Source organism: Poecilia formosa, unplaced genomic scaffold, assembly GCF_000485575.1.
Source record: "Poecilia formosa unplaced genomic scaffold, Poecilia_formosa-5.1.2 Scaffold255, whole genome shotgun sequence".
In the NCBI taxonomy this organism is placed as follows: domain Eukaryota; kingdom Metazoa; phylum Chordata; class Actinopteri; order Cyprinodontiformes; family Poeciliidae; genus Poecilia; species Poecilia formosa.
Window position 1 is genome coordinate 223,612 of NW_006800194.1, and position 9,054 is coordinate 232,665.

Sequence of the window (9,054 nt, forward strand, 5' to 3'; positions counted from 1 at the left end):
ATATTATTACACAGCCCTAGTACAGATACTGGACCAGAGCAGTATTGGTAACAGCCAGTAGTCTAGGCTGCAATATCAATATCACACCTGGACACCCCTAATACGAAGTCTGAGCAGTAACAGTTTAACAGTTTCTTCAGACAGATACAACTTGTCAAACTTCCTAGAGTCTAGAGTTTCTCTCTTTTCTGTCATCCCTTCTCTGCCTCTGCTTCAGATGCTCATCCATCACACTTGTGCTGCTGCTGGAAGCCAAAGCTTTTCAGGGTAAACACCCCACACCCCACCCCATTCGCTGCCCCCCATCTTGAAGAAGTCCCATAGTTGCATTCTTCAGGGTTCGTGTTCCACACTGCAGCAGACAGACTTGTCTACGTGTTTTTAAAATGTTGTCTTGATGAAGACCAACAGCAACAATGACTGAAGCCTGGAGATATTTCTAGAGAAGTAAACTTTCCGTATTAAAGGAAAAATACATAGTCTTCCTACTTTCTGCCAGCATTGATGGGACTCTATCAAATCTGTTTGATTTTTTTTTCTCTCAAATCCACTTTTTTTTATTCTAACCACCCAGACCCGGCATGTAGAATATGAATGCGTTTCATGTTTATGTCCATCTACAGGACAACAAGGGACTGGAAGTTCCAGTCCTTCAACATTAGGGTTTTCTGGGGTTTAATGTTTAATAATTATATAACAACAAGAACATTAAACTCTCCCTCTTTTAAGGGTAACCTTCACACAAACTTACTTTTTATTCAATGTTTATTTGATAAGGACAGATGGAGATAATCTGAATTTTATGGCTAATTCACAACAGCTGCAAAATAAAATGTTAAGATCAACAATAAATACAATAAAATGATCAGAAGTCCAGTTTAGTTATTAATGTTCATGTAATTGGGGTTAAATATATATTCAAATCTTTACCTTTATCCCACAATCTGAGGTAATTAAGATGACACACCCACAGCAGAGGGCAGCATAGGTAGATACAATGCCTGCGTAGCCTGAAGCCTGATAACACAGATCACTTCCCGCTCCATGACCAGTAACCAGGAAGCTTTTGGTCCAAGTCAGCACCTAAACCACATTTAATTTAATTCCACTCAGTAATAATCCAGTTTCATTGAGTCACTGAGCTAGCCTTCCTCCTCAGCAAGCATGTGACCACAGTGGAAACAACCAACTGTCCTTCCACAGGAGGCAACTTCCAGCTAGTTAGCTTCACTGGATCCTTTAATGTATGCTAATGTAATTTAACCTGTAGGTTTAAGTGACTAGCAACATATTTTTCCCAATGAAGTCATTTCTAGAGTTTTGTAGTGAGGAATAGCACAACTCAGATCCTGGATGATCAGCTATGGAGGCTCATCATGTCAGCACATGTCACAAACTCTGCATGTGAACAAGTATTTAGCTAAAGGTGTTTAGTAATAAATATAAACAGTCCCACTATGTTAACTAAAAACAGCCCTGTGACTCATTCTGCTTCTCTCGCTACTTCTGTGCTAACAGCTGAAGCAGACAGTAAGCATCTCGTCAGACTCATAACTTCATCCATGTTTTCTACTCACAAGCTCCCAAAGTCAATGTTAGCCTAATGTGCGACAAATACTGCTTTTCACTAAATATGTGCTCTTCTAGTTTTTACAGCAATATTCTCTGCAGAAAACAGTAAATTCTAGGAAAACTTTACGCAGAGAGAATAATCCAGGAAGTGGAACAATGTGGCTAATACTCTGTTTGGCCAAGATGAGATTCATCTGGACATGAGTCACAAAGGAAGGGGTCAGTGTGTTCAGCATGAATCAAAAAGGAGGATTATAGGAAACCGATGGAATTAACTTCAGCATTATTGGGCGACATCACCTACAGCCCCTACACACACACACACACACACACACGCACACACACACAGACTTGTACTTCTATACAAACTGTGGACTTTATATTGACCTCTATTCATTTTAGTAACTGTATTTATGCCTAATGCAGGCATTTTCTATAACCCTCACCATTACTAGTCTATCCCTAACCCTATCAAATCAAAACTTTATTCACATTATACCTCTAAACCTCACTAGTAGAGTGCAGTAGAACTGCAAAAGAAGTGAGGAAAAAGTCACTTTCCACAAATCACTTCCCTTTGTTGGTAAATATTGTGAAAGTGGTCCTCTAGTGGTTTATACAACGATACACACACACACAGGTCTGATCAGCTGAGTTGTGACTGAATTTACTATAAGTATGCATTAGGTGTTACTTTAAAAGCAGAAACTGCTGGACGTTTCTGGGAACATGTCCTTCGAGTAACACAAACATTCCAGGCTGCACCGTCAGGTGGAGATTATGTCTAAATCACAAACACAACAGCATTTAAAGAAAGGACATTCTGAGGAGGCCTTGAAGTCCTCTTTACCCAGACGTCCTCCATAACAGTGATTCACAAACCTTCCAGCTTCTGACCCACAAAATAAAGATGTAAGACCCCAACTCTGGGTGGAGCATTCAAGAGGCTTTACTGAGTCAGTTGAAAAATCATACAATGGCAGCACAACAGCAACTATACCACGGTGTTGCTTTTATTTGTTCATTTTTTTCCTTTTGCACTATTTACAAGGTACATAAAAGTTGTGTTGCTGTTAAACTCAATTTTAGAGAAGAAACTGAAAAAGTAAACATTAATAAAACATAAGCTACATATCGAACAGTACCATGCAGTTCTTTGAAGAACATGCAATATTTGGAAACATGTAACCTGATAAAAACTTAGGCATGCACATGTACTATGCTGGGACAAACCAAATGATCCCCTGTCCCCTTGGGGGATGAATAAAGTATCTCATCTGATTTTATATTAATATTTGAATGATTGATTCATCGAAATTCGTATGTAAAAAGACAAAAAGCAAACAAGTCCTTAGACTCTTTGCCCCAATCTTTTTTTGTTTGTCGTTCAAATTGAGGATTGTTCCCACACCATGACATTAATCAGTCCATGAGCCTCTTGTCCATCTCTGAAATAGACAACAACTGAAGTGTCATCTGAGTATTTCTGTAAATGACAGAAGTCGGACTTGTGCTGGAAGTCTGAAGTGTAGAGAGTGAAAGGGAACGGTGAGAGTACAGTGCCCTGTGGCGCTCCTGTGCAACTGACAATTAAGGGCAACAGTTACTTGAATGTGCTATAAAATGATTCCATGTAGTTGGAAAACACATAATACTGTCCCTTTAAAATAAATGTCACAGTAAACGGCACTACAATAATCAGAATCACAAAACAGTCATTTATTCTGGAAAACTTGATTTAGGTCTAAAGACTCAGCCAGCCTCATCAGTGTGATTAATGATGTTTACATCAATAGTTTAATGATACTGGAATTAAAGGTGCACACATTGCAATTTTCTGGCCAATCACTGATCTCTTTTAAAAAGTGGCTGATTTTCAGACCTTTAGCACGTAGATAAAAATTGGAGGATAAGATTGGTTTCACATCTATCAGCCAATCTCCCAATATAAAGGAAATACAGTTTCAGTATGTTCAATAAACAAACTAAACTCTGGCTACATCAAAAACAGAAATGTAACCATATTTAAACGTTTCTTTTTTTACATTTTCTTGCTTTATATTTATGATTTTGCATATGTTGTCAACACCATGCTTTATCATTTTAAAATGCAAATACCATTTGACTTCCTAATAACTTTCAGATATATTGTTCAGAAAAGCCCATCTAGGGACAAATGCTGCAAATTAGCACACAAGCACCATGATACAAGCATGATAAGGCTGTGTTATTCAGTTTGTCAATGTTAATGTGCATTAGTCCCTATCAAATAAACCTAATTGAGTTGAATTGAATTATGCAGGCACATTTAGACCAACGGTGGTCGATATTGGCAAAGAATTATAACACAATATGTATTTTTAAATATCTCAATATCACAGATGATATTCCATATTTTCTGTTTCTTCTTTACTTTGATTGGGCCAAATATGTACCTTCGAAACAGAGGGGTTCTTTTTTGCTTTCTTTCCTGTATAAACAGTCACTAGAGTAAAAAAATATATTCACATACAAGCACAAAATCACACAATATGTTTAGTGCATCAAAGAAAATATGAAACAGATAAATAAATAAAAATGTATACCAACTTTGGCCAACAAACTACAGTCTGAAATCAGTTCAGTGTAAATAAAACTAATTAAATGTGCAGATGAAGCAGACCGCTGTAGTTCAACAGAGCTTTAGTTCTACAAGATGTTAGAAAGAGATTTTTTTTTAGAACTCAATCGTTATGTGCAAAACCAACAATCTTGTTTTAATATAAAAGGCAATCTTCCTTTTTAAAAATGCTCAACACCAAAATACATGTTAAACAACAAAACCCAAGCTTTGCAAAAGCTTGTGCTCACTTCTTAATGATCTGAAACTTTTGCGCATTTTCATTTCTACCATTTGTCTTGGACATCTAATGAGAGGTCAATGTTTCGGCATTTAGCTTTCTAACTAACTGCACTGCAGGCAGATATGTAGGTGTGACGGGGATGTGATGAGGACGAGTTGTTGGAGTTCGAACCTTGAAGCAGAGGGACCACAGGAAGAAAATTGACTGACTTCTAAGAACAGAAAAAATACCGAGTTTCTTTTACAACATGTGGTTTAAAGAAACCACGTTGTCAAGTGTCAAACAGTACACACACACACACACACAGGTCCACAGGGACACATGCTGGTGGGACCTCTTGTGTGTTTTCTTCATTAAGACTTCTGCATCCTGAACAACAATAAGCAGCTCTCCATTCTTACACAGACACAAGAGCCACTCTGGTAGATCAGGTTCAGAATCCAAGAGAACAGAGCCCCTCCGAGACTGATCGGTTTAACGCCCTTTAATAACATTTGCAGAGCTAAAGAGTGCTTTCATTTACATGTGAATACAGCAGGTAGATGTGTAACACGCACAAATGAAGCATCTCCACATTATGAGATGCTTTTACAGCCCATATCTATCAGCTCAGAACCTGTTCAGTGGTATATTCAGAGCGCCAACAACTTTTTATCTACTTAGTGTTTATTGTGGTTGAAGGATTGAATATGGTGACATGAGCCTATCCACAATATCATTCCTTTTTTCCTGTTCAGGGGAAGTTGAGTTTATGATGGCTAGTTGTGATTTACCAGAAGATGAGGAGAATTCATGAGGAAATAAACCAGGTTGTCAGTTTGTGTTTTCAGGCAACATGTATTCCCAAAATCTACTGTACTGAAGTGATACTAAAGCGCTTTAACACCGAGTGACATCCATCCATGCCTGGAAATGATTTAGAGCTCAGTTTTCAGGAATTACCTTCAGGAAAAAGAATAGAAGATGAATGTATTTTTAATTTAAAGGTAGACTACCACCTGTCACTGTTTCTAGAGGAGAAAAAAATGCATACAGTAATAGACAGAAGAAGAGAACTATTACAAGTCATTCATCAAAAGATTATTTGTTGAATGTTGCCTGGAATAACTGTATTAAATAATAATGTTTTGGCATGGCCCAGCCAGAGTACTGACTTAAATCTGATACAAAATCTGTAGTAAAACAAACAAAAAAAAGAAGTAATTTCTTTTAGAGATCAATAAAGTATTTTTGAATTTGAGGAAGCTAAAGATTAGGGTTATGCCCAGGAGGCTTTAGGTGCAAACTCTCCCTAAAGATGAACAGCAATGAAAAAAAAAGATGTGGAACCATGCAAACCGTCAGCAATTATGTTGCATTGATCTCAAGTTAGTAAAAGAGTTTTCTTTTGGTTATTGAGAAGGGGTATGAATAGATTTTGACATGCCTTTTTTATGTAAATAAACAATGACATCTCCTGTAAATTGTCTCATCTTCAGGCAGTTTCCATGGGTCATTTTCTATCAAAAGCAATCTTCTTGACTGAATTAAAAATAATTTTGAATCTATAGCTGTGTTGGGGGTAGGAATCATTTTGGCCTCAGCTGTATGAGAAGACCCTCTTCCATCAGCCAAAATGAACACCGATGCAGGAGAATATTTCTTTGCCTTGTGTTGAACTTTTTCTGATTACAAAATTGCGTCACACTCAACTTCATCTGACCTTTATGGTTTAGACCAAAAAGCCTTGGCATAATGGGCCGTGAGCGCACCTCAAGAAAACAAATACGACACAATTACCTTCTGACATACGTGCTAAACAAAGAATTGCGAGTTTCAGACATTTGTGCAACCATTCTCCAAGCTGGAACTAGTTTTCCTCTGTACAGCTGAGAGAGTCCCGCCGGTAAGGTGTGCGGCGGAAGCACTGAGCGTGAGCCAAAGATGACGAGGGTACAGTTTGACCCATAACAATCTCGGTGCTTCCCCCCGCCACCTCGGCTCGGATAAATAATGACAGCTTTCCGGGTGCATCCCACGGAGAATCACTCACCCACGGTAGTGAGCTTTAACTTTCACCCACTCGGAGTTCAGGTCCATGATGGATCCGTTTGACGCCAGCATATGCATCGTTAAGAGTTTGGTTTAACTTCCAAGCAGACCAACGTTAACAGGACACGTCCAAACTTTGCTGTCCCGAACTTCTTCTCACTTCAGAATAGAAGGTTTTACATACCGAGGCTGGAGGTGATGCTTAGACTGAATTAAACTAGTAAAGCTACTTTAAAGTTTTCTGTTGTTTCAGAATCATTAAGGCTTCGATGACGGAGTTTTTAGTCAAAGGAACTTAATTAGCGTTGTTATTTCCGTATTAGATTTTCAAAATAGGACTAATGCTGTTTATATTTATGGCAGTGATATGGTAGCACTTTTATTTTGAAAGCAAACCTTCTTTGCAGTTTAAACACCGTCTGACTCAGCTTGACAGCACTTCTTCCCTCTCACTATGGTTACGGTAATCCAAATTCACCTGTCCCGCTGTTCCTGTCCATGGCTGCCACAGCAACAAGTCTAACACGGAAACAGAGACTGCCAATGCTGTTGTTGAATAAATTTAATAAACTGTTTATTGTAATGTCTTGTCAAAGTATTATATTTTTATGGTTTGACATGTAATTTTTCTCCATTTTATTCCTCTTGTAGCAATAAACGGGGTTTCTCCAGCAGACATGAAATAATTATATCCTGCAATATAATTTTTAAAGTTTTTAAAGTGCTACAGTCAAATACTTTATCTTACTGGTGTGATGTTGCAGAAATATTTAGGGATATGCATAAAAAATATATTTCATCGTTGATGTTCACAAATATAAAGTCACGAGGCGCCATCTGGTGGACAATGCGCAGTGCATGCAAAATTGTTGTACTGGACAGCTAAAGTTTTTTTTGTCTCAATTCAAATTCAGAGTAGACGAACTTTTACTTTCATATAAATACATAAACAAACCTTTATGTAACTTTTCAATTAAAATAACCATGTTTATTAATACAAAATACAGAGATGTTAACAGTAACCATGTATAAAATGTAAACTAAGTATGTTCAAATTTGAATAAACAATAGATCATACATGGAATAAATCTAAGAGTCTGATGTTTCTCTGAAAACTACTTCATTAAATGTACAATCAATTTACTGAAGTAAGAGTAGCAATAATACTTAAAAGAAAAAAATACAGTGCAGTAAAAATAGTCTTTTTTGTGCCTCTTTTCCCAAAAGGTTATTCAAGTAAATGTAACGATTACTACTTATTTTTGAACATATATAACTACCTTCTTTTAACAGGCAGAAGTTTTAATGGTTAACAAACAGTTAAACTGTTATTCAAATCACTACAAAACCTCTGGAAAGCAGAGGTATTAAGAAGCACACTATTAAGAAGCAAACCACTGGCAGCGACAGAAAATATCTGTGTTTTGATCCATTGCTGCAGACAACATCGGCTGTTAAGCTTCCGACTTGGACCATGATTTGGTTTTCAGAGCATCTGTTTGAGAAAAAAAAGAAAAACATTTTAGTCTTCTATTACCAAATTTACACATACTTGTTCTGCCTTTAATGAACTGGCACTTTTAGAGTAAACGTCCATGTTTTGCATTGTTTGATTTCAATCAGTGTTGCTTGATTCTGGGATCACTGCCTTGCATATTTTAGATGTCTCTGTTCCAGAACACCCGATTCAAATTAATGCATGATTTCCTCTGCATGCAATGCGCTACACCTGAAAGTCAGGTGTGTGGCAGAAGGGAAACGCGTAAAACATGCAGGGCAGTAGACCCTGAGAGACTCAGTTCTAAGGGAAACTATTGCTACATTTTTTCCACCTAACATTATGACCTGTACTTGTATAATGGGGTGCTATACAAGGACAGCTACTGGCACTTGTACTTGTAAAGCACTTTATCAAGTCCAGAGTCATGCTTCCCACAACATTCAGTCATTCACATGATGATGGGAAAGCAGCAGTCCGTCACCAGCAGACACCTTTAGGAACATGACAGACAATGAGCCCACAGAAAGTGTGAGACATTATAGCCTACAGAAGTCTAGGCTAGAGATGGACAGATATTCCTTTGTAGAACTTATGGAGAAAAGCTGGGTAAACCCTCTAAGTCAGCCTCAGTCAGACATAGTCGGTCTTTCCACCGGATTCATTGTATAACTAAACAGTCAGTGATTTGCTGTAAGCTCATCATGCTGGATAGGAAGCTTATAAAAAGTTCAGAACAGGTCATTTAGAAAAATAATTACTAACAACCACATTCCATGACACAATAAAAACATTCCTAAGCTTCAAAAATACTGGGCTCACTCTTTTACACCACTGTTTTTGCTATCTAACAAAAGGAAAGAAAACAGATTGAAATATTTTTGAGTGTATCATAATAGTTTAACAAAGAAGAGACCTTCATATTTAAAAAGTCTTTGGTCATCCGCTAGATCAATGGCCTTTTCTCATGTTCATAATAACTCTAGCATGTTTCCTCTTGCAAGAGAGTTGGAAGAATCAGTTGATGTTGAATAATAGTCTCAATGGATCATTGGTGAAATGAAAGTTGTTCAAAAACTAAAAGGTGATGGCAAGACTTATTATAATAAG

The 9,054-nt window shown here is 37.5% G+C and overlaps 1 protein-coding gene across 3 annotated transcripts in view; it reads right to left on the minus strand.

Annotated features, from left to right (window-relative positions):
- prkcz (protein kinase C, zeta) overlaps positions 1-6,730 on the minus strand; it is a 98,712-nt gene extending 91,982 nt beyond the window's left edge. For all 3 annotated transcript variants that reach the window (XM_016680718.1, XM_007570075.2, XM_007570074.2), the window contains exon 1: positions 6,448-6,730. In XM_016680718.1, coding sequence (XP_016536204.1) covers positions 6,448-6,524 — 77 coding nt within the window. In that variant the 5' untranslated portion in view covers positions 6,525-6,730. The remainder of the gene's footprint in view (positions 1-6,447) is intronic.
- Positions 6,731-9,054: the final 2,324 nt, after the last annotated feature.